The sequence below is a fragment of the Lissotriton helveticus genome, chromosome 5_1, assembly GCF_964261635.1.
Source record: "Lissotriton helveticus chromosome 5_1, aLisHel1.1, whole genome shotgun sequence".
Taxonomy (NCBI): Eukaryota; Metazoa; Chordata; class Amphibia; order Caudata; family Salamandridae; genus Lissotriton; species Lissotriton helveticus.
The window spans coordinates 1272989699-1273010198 of record NC_136065.1 but is presented as its reverse complement, the minus strand read 5'-3'; the positions used below and the strand labels follow the sequence as shown (position 1 = coordinate 1273010198).

Here is a 20500-nt window from a genome sequence, read left to right as displayed (position 1 = left end):
CTCTGCAGTACGACCAGGGTAAACATAGGCTCACCAAACAACTTTGAAGGAAACAACATTCCCCTGAGAAATTAAGACAGATGTTGCAGCTTCTCCTCGTGCACAGCTGCTTGGTGCCTATGTCCCAGAGGTGAAGCAGATCTCCCGATAGCTGCACACAGATCCTCAGAGGCACCCGTGCTTTTGGGCTTCTTCCTCCAAGTAGACTTTGAGTAACCACATTCGAGGGTCTTCTCTCACAGCAGCCAGAGTTGGTCTCCTTGAAAAGCCATCTTTCCCAGACTTGCTCCTAGTCTGAAAGTGAGGACAGCGGTCAGACACTCAGTCCCTCAGACTCCATCTACGTACGCCGCAGGGGAGCACTGCTCCATCCGTGGTCGGTGGGAGGCTTCGAAATAAGCATTGACCAAGCTGGTCAGGTTTCATCATCACACTGAAACAATCAGTTATTTTATGGTTCAAAATTTAGGGAGAGGGGCTTCCATAAAACCCTACATGATCACTGCATGATTAGCTAATGCCATGATCAACGGGAGTCTCTCTTGGGATTGTCCATCCAGCCCAAGTAGAGAGGTGTACTGTGCCCGACAGAAGACACCATCTCTTGTCGATGCAGATCAGGCAGGTGGAGGGAAGGATGCTCTGGCAGAGGAATGATGCCAAGCTTAACAAGGTACAGGTTCCGACACCATACCCATGTGAAAACAGCAGCCTGACCCAACGAAGGGGCGAGGGAATTGGGGGGAGAAGGAGCTGCACAAAGGGAAGGCTCCCGGGCACCAACCATTGTAGTTTCCTTACTCAAGTGGGATCTAAACGGATTCCACCCTGAACGCCGCAGTACACACAAAGCCCTAATACCCAACACACAACCGTTGATGTGTATATTATATACACACACGCATTTGGTTTAATTTGGCAAATAAAGATCATCCTCCGCAGACTCCCCTGTGTGGTCTCTCTCCTTCTTTGCTTCAGAGAGGATTCTGCTCATATTACAAGCGCGGGTTCCAGTAACGCGCTCTGAGAGATCCCTGTGCCTCGAGTGGACCGGACCAAGCTGGCTTTCCCGCGTTAGTGGTGAAATTTCGTTTTCCAGGGTACTGGGATGGTCTGGTTCCCATACAAAGAACCGGCAAGAAAAATTGGCAGTGCTGCGAGCCACTGTGCCCCACGTTGGGTGAGCTGAAATTTCAGTCCTACCCCTGCCTAATGTGTTGCTGGGACTTTGCAATGTGCACAGTACGGGGAGCTGAGGAGGTTACAGCCATGAACATTATATTTGAAAAGGGCCCGCCTGACTTTACTTACCCCCATTGCAATATAAGATCAGCCCACAGCATTCTGGACTCTGTAGTTCTGACGCACTGGGCGTCCTACAGCGAGACCCGACCAACAATCAAGAACACATGCTGCAGGGGGGGGCGGAGCTACCTTTTCATCGAGCAGGAGGAGGAAAGGTATTTAAACCGTTCACACTGTCTGCCTCCTGTGAAACCATTTGGCGCTGACGAAGGCAAACCCATGCCGAAATGCATCCGCCCTGACATTTGGTTTAATTTGGCAAATAAAGATCATCCTCCGCAGACTCCCCTGTGTGGTCTCTCTCCTTCTTTGCTTCAGAGAGGATTCTGCTCATATATATATATATAAATACATATTTTCTCTGTCTCTGTCCACAGATTACACAATCACGGAAGCTGAAGACCCGGTTAACAGAGACTGGCAGAAACTGTGGAAAAACAGTAAATATCTCCCTCTAAAGGAGACCGGTAAAAAGGCCCTTCACCAACACTCACACTGCCAGTCCAGCAAAGCCTGGTTACAGAGGGGAACAGGTACTGTCTTAAAGATTCTGCATGCGAAGTGCCCCCTTGACCTTAGAGCACTGCTTTGCAGGTCTTAATCCATTTTAACAGGGAGGCTTTCAGCAAGCTGAAATGATTGTGGGGATTACTGGGCCACAAATGAAGAAGTCACCGAGCGAACATACGGTAGGGTAGCACACTCTCCGCAGCCATGCAGGGGACTTTTCACTGCAACACGCTGTTTATCTGTATTGATAGTGGCGACTGTCACTGATTTATGGCTCTAACAAACTCACTCCCTCTTTAGAATAGGCTTTATTCCATCCTCATTTCCGAATTAAGTGTAAATGTGGTGTAAACTTCACTCTACAGATCAATTTAAATAATGCCCAATGTTTACCAAAGCTGCACCCTCAATAGATTTCAACAGCCACCATTTGCCCAAAATGTACCTTTAACTTTCTAACTGCTTCATAAAGCGGTCTCCTCATGCAATATTGAATATTGGCCAAAATGCGCCAAATGTCTTTAAAAAGCACCAGGTCAACATTTTTCCTAAAAAGTCTTTGTGTGGCAATTCCCATGCTCTGTCCTATTCAGGATGCATCAATCAGGGCACAACACGCTTGCAAATCCGGCATTTGCCACATATTTATTTCCACCTAAATGTGCACTCCAGGTGTCATCCAAGCAATGCCTTGAGAAAGCCTTGAATTGCGTTAGTTGGTGAAGCTTAAGCAGACATGCAGACCAAGAGCTAGGAGCAAGAAATCACAACACACGAGGAAGTACATGGAAAATAAGGTCGGTGTCACATTTACGAGGAGTTTCTCAGTGCAGACCGAGTTTGGATCTTTGCTCTCTGTTGGCAGATCTTCCAACACTACTTAACTTCAAGGTGCCACGTATTGGTTGATGCTCGCAGTTTTGTTGTGTTGGGTCTGTCTATTTACAATGCTCAAACAGCTGCTATTCAGGCTACCCCAGACCATCTGGCCTTTTGCAGTGCTTTAAAAACTCTCAGTAATTTGTATTTGGGGTCAGGGCACTCTTAGCTCTTTCTCTGGTTCCATTTTGGTGAACAGGTTATATGAAGGTAATATAGAGCATCACTTCATAGTTCATTTTGTCTGTAGGCCTCCAGTGGCCGCTCACCTTCAGCGGATCCTGCAGCAGCGGCTTGTCCTCCATGATGTGCACTTCCTGGAGCTCAGCCATGACGGCCCTGGACCCTATGGAGACAAGAGAAGACATATCAGCCAATGGCAGAGCCCGGGGACGTATTAGCAACAGAAGGATGTGAAAGACTGAAAAATAAGAACAGCAGAATGAACCATTGTTCACAACACAGATATGCAAATTTTCATGCAGACAGTACTTGCAGCTCTCCCCCTCAGTCAGAGATAGCTTATCTCAGTCAGTAGAAACGCAACCTGAAAAATCCAGCCTCTACTCGGCTTTTCCTTCTGCAGCACCTGCCACCATTAAGGGCCTCCACTCCCCCCTGGTACCACTGACTCAATTTCACCGTTGTCTCCCCCCGGCCACCTCTCGCTGAATACCAGCCTCCATTCACATGCGCCAGCAATGTCTCTAGATAGGTTGCAATCGCCCCTACTTTCACCAGTCCCACTCTATCAGCAACCTTCACACTGAGGCCCACTGACCTCCATGAGTATCTGCCTCCTGCAGTATCAGCCACCGTCACAGACTCCAAGTAACCCAGGAGCACATCTCCCATCACTTGACAGCTGGATGGAGAGAGGGGCTTTTTGGTGGCAAAGCTCCTACTCACACCACTGGAATTTATGTTGCTGATGAGATTATTACAGACAGAGAAGGATGCCACACAGGCCAAGCCCAGGACAGTGAGCCATTTTATGAAGGAGCGAGTCGGTGTCAGTGCCCAGTAATCAAATAAATGTGTTTTTTTTTACCCAAACTGGATTTAACAATTTGCCGATCAGAAAGAGATTAAAGATTATGTATCTGTGGTTTTCATGCTTGAAACATAAGTAATAATTCTTTATCTTCCATTTCCTGCATTTAACATGGGGAAATTAGATTGCATGACGTCTTTTGAAATCTTTGATTGACTTGGATTTCCTGGAAAAAACTCTTACGTGCTTAATCGTGTTAGACTACAGCAGACGACTTTAAGGATTGTTTTTTTAAATATTATTTACTGCCAACGTCTAGCCGCTTCTCAGCGGTGTAAGTAACAAGCAGTGTTACAACCTGCTTAGAAGTCCTGGTATCATCAGCTGTGAAATGGCGATCAGCTGAGTAAGCCCGGCAGAATCTGTGAGCACTAGACCAGTAGGTTGTCTGTGAATCTCAGCAGCAGGCACAATAACCCAATGGCTAACTTTTTCCACCAACAAAAGATTCTTCCTCCAAACAGTGGTATATCTATATTTAGAACCAAACCGCCCCACCCCCAAAAAAAAACTGTCGATAGAGTTGTCAATGGCATTTTTTTCAATTTAAACCCTTTAAAACATGCAGTTAGTGAACGATCATCAGGATAGACTAGAGGACAGTACATTTCTATAAAAAATTGTACATTTCTTTAAACAAATAAATAATATATCAGTACTTTCTTTTCTAATTATTATTATTTTTTTAATAACACTTTTTGGATTTGAAGGGGCACTTGTCATTTTCCCTCTGATACGTATTTACCAGTTAAGCACGAGTTTTCTTCTTAACCCATACTACAAACACAAATTTGTTACCATTTATTATATTTTACGAAAGAAAACCGGTTCCTGAATCCTTTCTTTCGAAACGATGCAATTCCTAAAACACATCTGAGAAAATGACATGCGCCACCACAACCAACAGCTCTTATATATGCCTTAGGACACTTTCATACCCACCTATTTTTATGTGACCGGGGAAAAACATAAAGCCGTTTTTAACGAGGAGGAAAGCAACATTTCTGAACTGTTTCTACTGGCTTGTGTTTAAGGATCGGTTAGTTGGATGTCATACATACACACAAACGTGCAAGTTCACCAAGGCTAAAATAAACATTGGCAGATCCAATAGGTTCTGCCTAGGCAAGAAATATTGGCTATGCCAGAGCGTTTTTTCCATGTTATATACCAGCGTGGATACTGTTTGGTATAGCTAAAAGTTAGTGGCGTAAAGAAGAGTGGCATGGAATAGAGTGGAGTGTCATGGCGGGGTAAGAGTAGAGTGGAAGGGCATAGAGTGGAGTAGAGTGGCATAGAGTGCCAGAGCAGTGCGGTAAGGAGTGTCAGTGTTGAATAGAGGGGAGTAGAGTGGAGAACCGTGAAGTGGCATAGAATAGAGTGACATGGAATGGAATAAAATAACCGAGTGGCGTAAAGGGAGTTCAGTGGAGTAAAGTGTGAGAGTAGAGAGGTGCAGAGCGTCGTGGAAGACAGTGGCATAGATTGTCATGGGTTAGAGCGGAATAGATTGTCGTGGGGTGGAATAGATCTCAGTATTGCAGTGGAGTGGTGTAAAGGCAGTGTAGTGTCGTAGAATGGAGTGGCATAGAGCAGTGTAGATTGGAGTGGCATAAAGCAATGTAGAATCGTAGACTGGAGTGGCATAAAGCAGTGTAGAATCGTAGACTGAAGTGGCATAGAGTGGTTAATTTCAGAGTGGAGTGGCATATAGTGGTGTTGTTGTAGAGTGGTAAAGTGTAGTGTTGTAGAGTGGCACAGAGTTGCATAGAGTGACCTTGAGTGAAGTGGTGTAGAGTGCATTGGTTTTGAATAGGGCTGTGTCGAGCACAGTAAACATAGAGAAGACTGGTGAGAAGTGGGTAGGAGTGGTGCAGAGTAGAGTGTAGTCACGTAAAGTAGAGTTTGCATAGTGTGGTAGTACACAGCCATTACAGACAATACATTTTCAATTGAAATGACCATTACCGTATCACAGACATAGTTTTACTGATGCAAACCATACAGTAAATTATTGATAATGTGTGGAAATGTCATCACCTAGTGTATTGATTTGTTTTAATCGTATTCAAATATTTGTTTCCACCTTTTTTCAGAATTACCCAAAACTGTGCTTCATTGGGCTTACGTAATTCGGATATATTCTTAAATATCTGCACAGTTAATTTACATACATTTACATTTTGTTGCATGCTAGAAAAAAAAAAAAGAAGATCACACAGCTTTCCCTCCAGCACACCCCCAGTACCCAGCATGATTGTCACAAAAATCTTCTCACTGTTTAGTCAGAGAAAGATAATTAAACACCAAGCTCCCTCAAAAGACAGAGCCGGACTTTGGACCTCGGTCTCTGAATGTACAACAAATGTGAGAGGATGAGAACAAGATTAAAAGGCCTGGTGGACAAATACAAGTGGCCCTTGTAAACGAGCTATGCTCCACAGAAGTGACGAACTGAAGCTGAACAGTCTAAATAAAACAAATAATGTCACCAAATAGAAAGCAAACAAATAAGTTACAAACCAAAAAGACAATGTTCAGCAATGGGAGGAATGTATTCTGAGGGAAGCTTCCCGAATGTCCAAGATATTTTTAGCAAGTCAGACAGCTGGTGGGAATGCGGAATAACAACCATGTGAAACGGGTAAATTGATACTCTTTTGTACAAATTTACTATATCAAACATTATTAAATAATGGAGAAGTCTAGAAAAAAAAATAAAGGTTTATAAAAAAAGTATTTACTCCAGGGAATCTAAAGCAAGGTCACTTGTGTTGGTGGTAACAGTTTTTACCAGCACAAAATATGTCAGGACTTCAGTGTTATTGCACAGTAGGGCTGTGTCGAGTGTCAGATTCACCCTTCTAGTGGAGAAGCGTGGCTCAATGGTTAGAGCGGCAGACCCTGATGCAGAGTTCTGGCCCGGGACCAGGGTTCAATTCCCGCCTCGGCAGCTCTTGGACTCAATTTCCCCGGACTTGATAATTCTCGCCTCGGTGCCTAGTCTAATCATGGGTCCCACTCTGTGACTCTGGGCAATAGCTTGCTTAATCTCCACAACGGACCCAGCAGCGCTTGGATGCCGGTCTTCACCTTGGGGGTGCCCAGGAGTGGACATTTCACAGGAAAGCCAGGATGGGTTCCACAGTGGTATGAATACAGCGCTACGAGACCTCTAGGTAGAAGTGCACTATATAAATACAAACACATTTACATTTTATGTTAGTGATTTGAAGTTTTGCACAGAACCATTTTTTTGTACTCAGATGGCGTTTTGGCCTGAGCATAACATTTATTTTCCGTTTAATAATTTCATAGTTAAGGCAATACTTCTCCGGTACGCGTCGCTTTTTATTGTATTAGCTTTTTACGGTAATGCAAAGGGGGAATCTTTCCTTTATCTTAACAGTCATCTTCCTGTTTTATGAGCTCACTAAAGACGTAATTGAAAGAATACGTCCGGGCATGCTGATGTGTTGCCGAAGGGCAGTTTCCTTAGATTTACACATAGAATAAAGACCGTCATCTACTATTTGCATAAGACAGGCATTGGAAAATAGTCTATGTTTGTGAGTGCATGTAGCGGGGCTATTCCGCCCTGTGTATCTGGACTGCACAGCTCATATAGAGGGGACATATCGAGTGCCTCGGATGTGGTATCCCTACAGCACCCACAAAGTCAGTGAATAGCAGCCGTGACCTAACTTGTTATAGAAAAACTTCTCGGGCCATATTCATTATCATACAACATATAAATCATACACATAGGAAATATTAACAAATTTGTACAAAATATTTTTTCGACCCAAATACATAAGCTTATCAAATTACATACAATCGAGTTCCTTCCATGCATCAAAACACTTGTCAACCCATGGTTTGACTCCTCCATTGTTACCCCTGGCTCCCCTAATCCTTCCGGCCCCTAAAGCAGACCCCACCTCCAGAAGAAGCCTCATGTGTTACAAACTTGTGGAAAAAAACACTCTCAAACATGGGAAGAAAAGAAGTCCGCTCTTAAGCGAAACAAGATTCTACTTCATATGCCAGAGGAAAATACCCTGCAGAGATCTCCCAGTCAGTTACTCCGCTGGAGAGATGGGCTGAGCATTGGACCATAACTTGGTCCCCTGGTGCAATTCCTTGAAACAGTCTCTGTAGACGCTAACGAATGCAGGGCTGAAAGAAGCAGCTCAGTAAGGTGAATGGCAGGCATGGAGATTGTCCCTTTTATGGGTGGCACGAGCCAGTCACCTCTAGCCCTTGCAGGCTCAAACAACTCGACACTGGCACCAAGTGCAAATTAGGGGGCCGGATCCAAGGGGGTTGCCGTCCACTGACCCACCCTCTTGTGTCTACAGGCCTTACCAAACTCTCCATATCTTTACCTTGCCTTACTTCTGGCGCAGAGCCTTTAGACAAGTGACTCCACCTTGAAATGTGTGCTTCTTCAAAATGGAGTTCAAAACATGTCGGAATGAGCAGGGAATGTCAGAGTGGATGTGAACTAAGGACAGGGTGTTGCAAGCCGATCACAAATCACCGTTTTAGTTACACGTTTACATTGGACAGCTTTTCTAAATGGTAACTTTATACATGCATTGCACAGACATGATAGCATACTTGGAAATGGTTCTGAAGGCAGCACATTTCTCGGTAGGCATATTATGAAGTTGCTTAGTACACTCCGTCCAAGGCTAGGAACATTGAGAACGATACCCTTGTTTTTGGCTGTCCAGCTGGAGACCGCTTTGAGTCACAAAGACAAACACACATGAGCACTGCAGCTCTGACAGTGCGATTGAAACAGTGGTTTCATTATGTAAAGCACCTTTGCACTATATGACCATAGGAGAAATTCTATGGATTATCCTGGATGCTGTGGCTCCTATGCAGTTCTGCTGATTTCAAGCTCTATCCTGCAAAGGACAGCGGCCCGCTTTATACCATACTGGCTTCCTGATAGATCATACACCGGTATGGAGCATTTGGTTGTCCAATGAGATCTGCTAATGGGTACTTTCACTATGCCCTACAGTGTAGGTAGGAGTATAACTATATGCATTATAATATGATCATATAATCACACAATACGATCATAATGGTTGAAATGTTTATCTTCACCATTCTTGTAATGCTGGTAACAAAGCTTTGGTTCCTCCTGCTATTACCTGTAGCCTTTTTTCTTTCTAATACAGGGCATACAATTGCTTCAGTACATGTTTGAAAAGTCAGTTCACACATTTCGCGTGTCTCCCACTGGGCATGCATAAGTAACAACAAAAGGGTGGATCTGCTTCAACGATTTCCTTGGGGAATTAGAATGCTTATGTTCTGAGGTTAAAGATATCATCCGGTACCCTGTTTCGGTTAGGTGTTCAGATGGGGAACGGTTAGCTAGCTAGCAACTGGACAAACATACTCCGATGATATGGATGGACTTATTTCCCATATTTTTACATTTATGTTGTCTGGGTATTGTCATACTTGATTCGTAGGGCCCGTATGACATGGGGAAATGCTCAGGTGAAGACCAGGGGTTCCTGGGAGGTGTAGTTCTCAAAGTCCAGGTCAGTATCTAACCAATATGATACATATGCCAATAGTCCATCAGGAAAGGATTTGTTTGGTGCAACAGACCTTTGCTCTGCATCTGCAATTAGTCAAGCAGGCTGGGACTATTATGCTAGCCCTGCTCTAGTAGAGTGACAGTTGCCTTATTTGAGCAGCAAATTAAAACGTTATTTCCATTAAGTCGCCCGGCCCTTTTATAAAATTCAAATGCAACTCTAGGTTTTCCCTAAGAGCACAGGCATCGTGAAATCAAATCAATATTAGGGGTACATACATTATTCATACACATATTTCCAAACATCTCCAAGCGCTTTACATAAAATATTAAAGAGAGCCTTTTAATACCAGATGCAATACCAGAGAGGCTTTTAGAGCACATATAAAACAGGGCAGAGGTCCGCGGCACATGCTAGGCAAAACCTTAGAAAATAATAAATTATATACAATGTCTTCTCCAACTGCATTCGAGTTTGCCAATAAGGATCATCTTACTGGTTTCTGAGATCACATCTTAAACATGTGGCACAATTTGGGTTGAATAAAGCTACCGGTCCTTTAAATTCCAATGAACATGAGTTAGAAGTGTCTCTCTCAATGACCCCTATATTTAGGGAAGAATTGCCATTTCGTGGATCTTGTAAACTGGGACAGGAGTTGAATTCCAGTTCGACGGATTTACCATGAGCCAACTAAAAACTGGATGCGTTAGAATATTTGTGTAATTTTGGGAGTTTAGTTGTACAGCGCAATTGTGCAGTGAACTTCGGTCGCAGTACAAAGTGCCTAGAAACAACATCAAAATAAGTAAATTAGTTAGTGGCAGTGGTAACCTATTGGAGCGAACAGCCAGTTTTTAAGTAGCTTTCTGCATTTTAAGTAGTTTGGTTCTACCATCAAGGGTAGAAGCAGAGAGTTCCATGATTACAGGCCAAAGACAGCAAAGGTTCTGCCACCCCATTTCCACAAACTTGTTGCAGGCACTTTTGAGATGCAAGACAACATGAAGGGCGGTTGGGCTTGTTAGACATTTTTGAGGAAAAGAAATTAGGACTATTTCAATAGTACACTTTGTGGAGCAGGCACGCAGATTTAAGTTGAAATCTTTTAACCACTGAAGTTGTTTGGTCATGGTAAAAAAATTTTTTTAGATTAAATAAAATCCTAATAATATAATTGCAAACATCACAGACATCGTATATTTGTTTTTAAAAGACCAAAATAAATAGTAATGCCAAATTCGAGCATGGTTTGGCTGTAGGTGCTGGTAATTATAGTTTTGTGACAGAAGGCTAAGAAAAGGGGATATGCTTTCAGAACTCGGAGGTGATAAAGGCAGGATTTCATAACTGATGTAATTCCCTGGACAGTGGGGAATATTAGATAATGCCTTAATTATGAACTGCTGGTGTGGGGCAACTGCCCATCGACAGAGGTAATAGGGCATTGTCCCATTTAGTTGAAGATCATCCGTTTTCCATGGGTTAAGCCTTTACAAAATTGAAGTCATCAATTTTTGGGTAGTTTCAAATGGAGAATAACTCCATGGCCATTAGAGCCAGCAACGATTCTAAAAATAACTGCATAATAATAGGTTGCAATTTAAAAATAGCGAATCAGATGAACAAGAAGGCAGAGCTAAAGATTGAAAAGTAATGGGGAGAGTATTGAGGTTTGTGCCACCCCACATAGTAAATAAAGGTTTGGGAGGAGGAAGCAAAGTCCTCCAATTGGACAGACTGGTTACTGTTTGTTAGTAAAGAAGATACCCATTTTAAAATAAAACCACCCATAGTTGTGTTTGAAGTGCTGAAGAAGAATAAGTAGGTCAATAGTGTTGAATATGGCCGAGCGATCTACAAGGATTAGGATTCCCTCAACTTCGCAAACCACCATCTGAAGCCCATCAGTCATAGAAACGACAAGTTCTGTGCTCCTCCGTCTGAAGCTTACTTGCACAGGAGGGAAGGAATTTAATCCTTTCAACTAAAAGTAGTAGCTGGGAGATAACTCTTCTCTAAAAGGTTGTACAGGTAAGGTAATAAAGAGATAAGTCTAGAGATTTTTTTCTTTAACGTAGCGGACGTACAATTGCACATTTGAACTTATCTGGCACCTGTCGCCTAGAGAAAGAGGGATTAACTATTTCACTGGTAATTGGGCTTCTGTGTTTAATTTACTTCCAAATACAGCATGGGATGGGACCATCTGGAGATACAGAGCGTCAACTATTTTCAGTCAGGCTGCATAGTGCAGCTCATATCTTTCGGTAATTCAAGTTGTATGCTATTTAGCTCTTCACTGATGCTCTTGATTTGATCTAAAAGGAGAAGTTGGGTAAATTGTCGACACGCATGTAAGATGTGCTTGTTTAAAAGTGTTGAACTGTTGGCAGAGCGGATAGCGAAGGATAGTTTTTTTGTTGTTTTTTTTAGAGATGTTAGGGACATTAAGGATATTTTGGCAATAGGATGGTGCTCATGTAATTATATATATGCAGTTGTTATTCCCTATATCAGTTGTTGAGTGTTTGCTAAGCCATAGGTTTTCAAGTTTTTTATTAATAGTTTTTCTTGCTTCAACACAGGTAACATTTGCAATCAGCATGCATTAGATTCACGTTTTTTTTTATGGGGCTAAGCTCATCAACGCCATAGTTCAATTTAATATAGGAAGTATCTACTAGTACAGTGGGCACAGAGTGATCATGGAGGTTGGTAGAAGGGTTCTTTCCTTACCATAGTTTTTGACGATGGCACTGGGTGGAATTGTGGCCCTTGTTCAAGTCATACTATGTTTTTTATTAGCAACTTTTACTTTTTGTAACAAAAATGTTTAAGCCGTTTGTTGCCTGCAAAGCACAAACCTAGAAGGAGACCACTGATGCACGTGGGTGGCATACAGCATGCTGAGTTTAAAAGATGAATTAATTTAAAAATATGTTCAAGGTGAGTATTGTAGGCTCTTCTTCCTAAAGAAAATCCTATTACTGGGAGTCTTTAAAAATGTGCTGACTGAATCTGTATTAGTTGCTCTTCTAACCGAACAAAAAAACAACGAGGCAAGGGAACGACAGACAAAGAAGCATTCCGTTGTTTTAATTAAATGCTAGTAAAAATGTTGCAGCTCCACATGATTGGGGGTTAAAGGAAGCATTAACTTTCGATATATCCTTAATAAATGACTCTACCCCCACTTCCTTCTAGATGATCTGTACATATGATTTTGTATCCTAAAGAACAAGGTCTTCAAGTATATGGTCACCTTCTGGAGAGTAGAGGTGGGCGGAATTTGCGTAATCGCGTTACACAAATCTCTGCAAAACGGTAAAAAATCTCCGCGAACACACGGAATTGCTTGTTCGCGATGCTTTTTTATTGTTCGCAATCGCTGTTTGCGTGCTCGGGGGGAAATATCATTTCGCGAAGTCGCGGAACGCAAAATTTTGGGCGATTTTGCATTCTCCGCGGAACGCGAAATTACCCATATTCTGCAAATTCCACGAGCGGAACGGAATTTACCGCCCAGGCCTACTGGAGAGCCACGTCTCCGCAGGAAACACAAATGGATGTTGGCAATGGGGATAAAAGCGTTAATCAAATTTCTATTTTAACGGCAGCTCTCACATCATAGAGACCAGTAAGCATTTTTTTAGCATTTCTGATAGGTTCTTCCTGCTGACATATGAAGTTACGTTTCTAACAAAATCAAATACAGTAGGTTTTCACTACTTAGTCTGGTTCTAAAGTCCACTTTTGGAACATATTTACTTTGGGGGAAAAAAACCAAGGCTGAAAGGGCGGATAAGTGTCCTTTAATGATGGCTACAGCACGACCTTGCAGCAATAAAAGCAGAATAGTACAAGAGAAAGCTTAGCCTGAAGTGGAACGACCAAAAGGTCTTTGTGCCAGGCCAGGCCAGGCCACAAACTTTGATAAGCAGCTGGAATGGACTAACTTAGTGGATGGGCGATGCACGGCCAAAATCACATTTACTACCTCTGCAACCAAGACAAAATCAATCACCTGGTTCAGCTCAAATTGGTTGTGGGGATTCGAATGAAGGACTTTCATCCGAAACACGGTCGCCTCCAAAAGTTCCAACGGCCTTCGCATCCTCCGTAAGACCTTCAAATGGATCCCCCCGACTGCATAAGGACCATCACCCACGCACTCATAACCAGCAGACTGGACTACGGCAACGCCCTCTACACCGGAATCAACAAAACTCTTCTACGCAAACTCCAAACCATCCAGAACACTGTAGCCAGACTCGTCCTCGGGACACCGCGCCACGAAGAGGGTCACCTTCAAACTCTTCAACCACGCCTACAAATCCCTGAACATCGGACCTAAATACCTCAATAAGAGAGTATACTTCCATGCACCCAAGAGGAACCTCCGCTCTGCCGCACTCGCCCTGGCAGAGGTCCCCCGCATCCGCAGAAACAGAACCGGTGGGAGAACTTTCTCCCACATCGCAGCCAAAACCTGGAACGAGCTCCCTGTGAACATCAGACCCTCGCCGACCCTGCACATGTTCAGGAAGGACCTCTAGACCGGGCTCTTAGACTGATCCGGAGCAGCCACCTCTCCCCCCCCCTCCCCTTCCAGCGCCTTGAGACTCTCACGGGCAAGAAGCGCACTATATAAACCTGAGTGATTGATTGATTGACTTTGTCCTGTGGTTGGGACAGTAGGTAATCCCAAAGAGGCAGGCAGGAGAGACTGTAGTTCGAAGCATAAAACCTTCTAAGCCAAGTCCAGGGCTTAAACAAGAACAACTGAGCCTAGACAATCTGGACCCCCCTTCTGAACTCAGAAGCATAAGTGGAAACATTAAGGTGACCAAAGTCCTATGGAACATGTCTTAGGACAGGCAGATATCACTTATACTGGTCTTTATAAAGTTTTGGAGGTTTTAATTTGGAATCTTCATGTAGGGTGTATTCATGTTTTGGAGAAACATGTGGAGGGCGAAGGTGGGGGGGAGGAGTATGGACCTTCAAACCAGGGATCCTTAAATCCGCCAGAAAAACGTTGGAGGGTCAGTGCAACGCCAGCTCTAGACCATTATATCCCTGTATTTTCTTAGTTTCACTACTCTGAAGACTACACTTTATGGTAACCCAAGCGTTGGCTTATCCTAAACCAGGGGTGCATGAACGCCAGTTTTTTCCAGCATAAGCTAGAATGACAAACACTGTCAAATACTGAATACAGCACTCTACCGGAAACCTTTAAGTAGGACTTCCGGTTCTGCAACAAATCAAAAGACCTATGTTTGTGCACTGTAGATCCGCTCTACTAAAAGAACCCTACATCTGGTAGTAATGAGTGCAACATTCGCCTTAACCATTCCTCTTCACTCCGAATGAAAAAACATGATTTGAGAAGAATTTAATGCGCTAACTGACAATCAGTCCGTATGGCACAGGCCTATCATTTTTCTTTGTCTTTTAAATATTTAAACTGAACGAGCAATCAGCTTAAATAAGGATTTTAAATCCTGAATATTGAACCTGGACATCAAAACCACCTCAAAAGTCTGAAGTTTCTCACTTTCACATTGCTCTTCTGCGGAGGAAAAGCAAATTCACAGGAATTCTCTTCCCATGGACCTTGAATCCCCTTCCTGCCATACAACAATCAATATATCCACCCTCCTCACTAACAGTTTTAGTAAAATTTCCACTCCTGCCTTTGTTCTCCCACAGGATAAGGTTTACCTGAAAAAAAACTCTTAAGAAGCTCTGAAGGTTTTTTTTTATGCTGCAGGTTTATGCTGTGCTATTAAATACTTTTCTATAGGTTTGCAAGGCTTGTGCAGCACTTATGCCCTTCCTGGTGTTTTGCCGCTGCACAGATGATGCATAGACTTGGCTGGCAGGGGTAGTTTCTATTCTGGCCCGGTGTCATGTGCCGAAGACCGTGTTTATGGAACCGTGTACGGCTGGCTCTAGTTGTAAGCTCTGGGGAGTCAGTCCAGACGCCGGCTCCCAGAGCAGCCACAGATCTCCAACCCCCCCCCCCCCCCGCTGAGGCTTTGTTGTATTTGGTCTCCATCATCAGCAAGCCTCTGTCAGCTGAACTCAGACTTCTGGCTGGCGAGTGGAGATTGAATAGTTTATTCAAGTGCCTCTGTGCAGGCCGCACAGTGACTCATGCATCAGAGGGGCTCCCGCCTGAACATCCTGCACCTTACATATAACCAGTGCAAGATGTGATCCCTTCCAGGCATTTGTCATGGTTTTTTATGCAATGGTCTGAATATTTTCCATGTGCACAAGTCATTTTTTTGGGAAACGTCATAATACAAGTTATCACAGTAACGAAGGCTTCATCTGGTTACACATATACAAGCAAAGCCATCATAATACAGGTGTCGTATTCAGGGAGCCTGAATTTGGACAGATCTTTCAATCCTAAACTACGAACACCGGCAGAAATTACCAACAACTCTGCACTAAGAGTGATGCAAAGCCTTGCTCGTGAGATCTACTGCTGCCTTTTTTAAGTGCGATGTAATCAATGTCTTATCTGTTACAACAAAAATCACCAGTGCTACCGCATAAGTCAACAAGCATTTGCAATGCAATAGGTCTCGCATTAGGCAAAATTTGAGCTTTTAGTATTGTAAATGGCATTGGCAATTTTTTTTTGCAGTAGTTACGTTTTGTTTTTATAAAAAGGGACATATAAAATATGTTGCATATTGACATATAATGATGCAGCCCGGACTGAAGTTAGAATACCCATGCCAAGCATTGCTAGACTAAAAGTGGGAATAATTCTAACAGGGACACCACCAATAAATTAAGAAGGAACTCCATTACGCTAAGGCAAGCATTACCGCCTTCGGGTAAAGTCCGCGCTATATAAAAATGCATAAATACATGAATAAATAAATACCGCCTTCGGGTAAAGTCCGCGCTATATAAAAATGCATACATACATAAATAAATAAATACCGCCTTCGGGTAAAGTCTGCGCTATATAAAAATGCATAATTAAATAAATAAATACATACCGCAAAACATCCTCGTTACTCTGCCGGCCTGCGACCAGGAAGTCAGGCAGGCCGGCGCAACACCCGGAAACAGGAAGTAGGAGGGCGGGAGCCTACCCCGCCTCCCACGGAAGAGCCGCGATTGGAGCCGTGTTGGGACCACCGGAGCAGGCAGGAGCCTACCCTGCGCCCCGGTGCCTAATGAGGGAAGACGAGTCCTGCTGCCGGGCCCTGCAGCTGAGGAGAGCCGGTGAGTGCGTTGCTGAGCTGCTGCTGCGGGCGGGCGGGCGGCGGAGGGGCGGGGGAAGCATGTACGGGCGGGCGGGGGCGGCCTGTGTATGTGTGTGTGCGCGTGTGTGCGTGCGTGTGTGTGTGTGTGTGTGTGTGTATGTGTCTTGGAGTGCGTGTGTGTGACTGTGGGATAGGGGGTGTGTGTGTGAGCGAGTCGATGTGTACGGCGCGGGACGCGGACGCGACGTGCGCGTTCGCGCAGACGAATCCAGGAGAGGAAATGCTAGTGCACCCTCTGGTCCGTCCGTCCTTCCCTCCAGACAGCTGACTATACGTCTCCGTCCCTGGAAGCATCCTTTGGATGCTAATTCCAAGGCGAGACCTAAAAAGGAATGCAATCCATCCAGGGAGAAAGTTGAATACATTATGTAATATATGCAGATTAATTTCAAAGATATGAAACATTCTGGTACCCTCATCAACATATTCACCTTACAAGGTTCAAAAAGTTTAAATAAAATATCCTCCTTGAAGATATTTGACTCTAACTAGGTGAAATTACATCATCATTGCTATTTACATTTTAATACAAGACTATTTGTTTTTTGATTCTCTCGTTCCCCCTGTGGTGTATTTCATGGAGAGGTGTGGCACAGCAGGTAGAGCGGCTGACTCCGGAGCACGGGGGCTCACAAGTCGATTGCTGGCAGCAACTAAGCATCCTGTGACTCTGGGCAATAGTTCACTTAATCTCCCCGACGGCCCCCAGCTCTGGAAAATTTAAGGGGTGAGATGTTCGTGCTTTACAAATAGGAATTATCATTATGGTTGTCCTCTTTTTGTGTTTCATCTATATTATTGTTGATGCAATTTTCATTATTTGAAGTAATATTTTCGGTACATTATTATATAGAAAATTGATGCCTGGGAAGATGCATTGTTTAATTAAATTACCGTGGCAATTCTTTCAGGAACATGAATAAATAAAAATGAGTTGACAAACAAAACAAATAAAGAGTCACACTTGCCTACATGATTTTGCTAAATCCATTTTCCCTTTCTTCAGACATGCCATTGTCTACTTGCTGTTTTGTCAGTCAACTCTGCAGGGGTGATGTGCTACAGATACGTACCTGAGGCCCAGAGATTAACTGAATTGGGAATGGTGAAGCCTGGGATAGGGCTTGCTAGGCAAATGAAGGTTTTCAATAACACAGGATTAAATATATCAAAACCCTGGACTACAAATCCCTTTAGAAAGCCTGGCAGTAGCCATTGTAGATTGTGCTGGTCAAATACAGAAAATAAAGTTATTACCTGGAGGACTTGGGAAACCTAAAGAAATATGTCCCTGGAAGTGATCTCTCTGTTCTTAATGAGGCCTTGGGGAGTAAAGCGCTGATAGCCTACTTCGAACATGCAACGAGTAAGTATTAGAAAGAAACTATATTACATTTCATAAGTTTTTTACAACCTTTACATCTTGTCTCTGGCCCACTGTTAAGCCACTGTATTAAATGCCATCAGTTCACTTTAGCAGTGTTCTTTTAAAAGCCAAACTTCATATGCCTTAAATCTGTTCTCATAATAGGGAGATGAACCAAAGTGTACTGAACACTGAACCCGGACTGAAGTTAGAATACCCATGCCAAGCATTGCTAGACTAAAAGTGGGAATAATTCTAACAGGGACACCACCAATAAATTAAGAAGGAACACCATTACGCTAAGGCAAGCATTACCGCCTTCGGGTAAAGTCCGCGCTATATAAAAATGCATAAATACATGAATAAATAAATACCGCCTTCGGGTAAAGTCCGCGCTATATAAAAATGCATAAATACATAAATAAATAAATACCGCCTTCGGGTAAAGTCTGCGCTATATAAAAAAGCATAATTAAATAAATAACTACATACCGCAAAACATTCTCGTTACTCTGCCGGCCTGCGACCAGAAAGTCAGGCAGGCCGGCGCGACACCCGGAAACAGGAAGTAGGAGGGCGGGAGCCTACCCCGCCTCCCACGGAAGAGCCGCGATTGAAGCCGTGTTGGGACCACCGGAGCAGGCAGGAGCCTACCCTGCGCCCCGGTGCCTAATGAGGGAAGACGAGTCCTGCTGCCGGGCCCTGCAGCTGAGGAGAGCCGGTGAGTGCGTTGCTGAGCTGCTGCTGCGGGCGGGCGGGCGGCGGAGGGGCGGGGGGGGAAAGCATGTACGGGCGGGCGGGGGCGGCCTGTGTATGTGTGTGTGCGCGTGTGTGCGTGTGTGTGTGTGTGTGTGTGTGTATATGTGTCTTGGAGTGCGTGTGTGTGACTGTGGGATAGGGGGTGTGTGTGTGAGCGAGTCGATGTGTAGGGCGCGGGACGCGGACGCGACGTGCGCGTTCGCGCAGACGAATCCAGGAGAGGAAATGCTAGTGCACCCTCTGGTCCGTCCTTCCCTCCAGACAGCTGACTATACGTCTCCGTCCCTGGAAGCATCCTTTGGATGCTAATTCCAGGGCGAGACCTAAAAATGTTGTCTCTAACTTTTCCAAAGGCAAAACCATTGCATTGTAAATGCTGGTTTATAATATGATTATTAATATCCCTGATTTTGCCTAACTACAAGTTCTTGTTATTTGTTACTATTTTCTGTTTTTTTACTGAAACATTTTAATGCAACTATTATATGCTGATGGTTTGCAGGATACCCTTTGGGTGATAGTGCGCTATATAAGTGTACCTACATTACATTACATTGTATTCACCTGTGCTTTTATGGATATCATGTATCCGAATAAAGATTGTTTGAATTGAATTGTTTAGGTTTGGAAATCCAAAAATGTAAAGCCCTCTGACCACAACCCTAGTTTCAGATAACGGGGTCGCCCATGACATGGAACTACTGAGCGATATACTATAACAGAGTTTCTGCTTGCCGTGCAAATGCCACGTCGCACAGTGGGTAACTCAGCAGAATAAGCGGCGGTTCCTGGTGTGTTCGATGCACAGACAGTGCCCAGCATCCCCACGGAGCGGCGTTAAAGATTTTCAGCACCACAGACAAAAGTGCGTGTTTGGCCGTGGCTCCCTTTCCCAGACGTTACAAGGTGGACTTTGCTGCCCCCTCCTGGAAGATACCTGCTATTGAACTATTAGCTGAGATGGCATTCCAGTATAACGATAGATACTTTCCATGGAAAGAACAGTGTGCCCTCTCCATTGAGGCTCGTACAACGGCCGTACTAATGAAATGACAGTGAACACTCACAAAATCATATTCCACCAATGGCTTCCCGGTTGGCATTCACTAGGTTTGGTTGGTGTAAGCCCTGCAAAGTCGCTTTAAGTACACGAAAAATAAAAAAACATCGGTCCAGCATTTGGCAGCTGTTTTGCCATGTACATCCTCGCATTCATTCTTGGATACAAGGACATATTTTGCACTAAGAAAAAGTCGCAAAATCACGCGTGCACGAACAGCATCTGCACACGTTCTCTTTGCAAACCTTGTTTCCTGTGTTTATGCCATGGGATTTTGACCCGAACAGAAGCTTCTTTACTTGATCTGGTCACGGTGTAATCACGTAATTGCCATGATTTCATCACAAATGTAAAGCAAATGCCAGAAATTAACTGAGATTACACTGTGTAACAGAAATTTCACCAGGACATACATAAAACCACAGAATTAGCGATAGCATCATAAGCGTGTCCTTTCACTGCAATTGCTTAATACTCTGCATGTACACGGAAATCATTTGTCAAATATCAGGAAATGTAATCAAATAATGGAACAAAACAATTAAATGGAAAGGATAGCAAGGGTTATGAAAACATGTTCTTTGCTCACATAGATTGATTATGCACTCAGCTGTCTGTTGTACGTGCACCACAATATGCTTACAACGTGTGCAGTCTCCGAAGCTGTACGTCGTTACCGAAAGCACAGTGACAGTC

General features: G+C 43.8%; 1 protein-coding gene across 3 annotated transcripts in view; it reads right to left on the bottom strand.

Annotated features, from left to right (window-relative positions):
- The window catches only part of NDRG2 (NDRG family member 2), a 205054-nt gene that overhangs the window by 130446 nt on the left and 54108 nt on the right, over positions 1–20500 (bottom strand). For all 3 annotated transcript variants that reach the window (XM_078644081.1, XM_078644080.1, XM_078644082.1), the window contains exon 2: positions 2964–3040. In XM_078644081.1, coding sequence (XP_078500207.1) covers positions 2964–3026 — 63 coding nt within the window. In that variant the 5' untranslated portion in view covers positions 3027–3040. The remainder of the gene's footprint in view (positions 1–2963; positions 3041–20500) is intronic.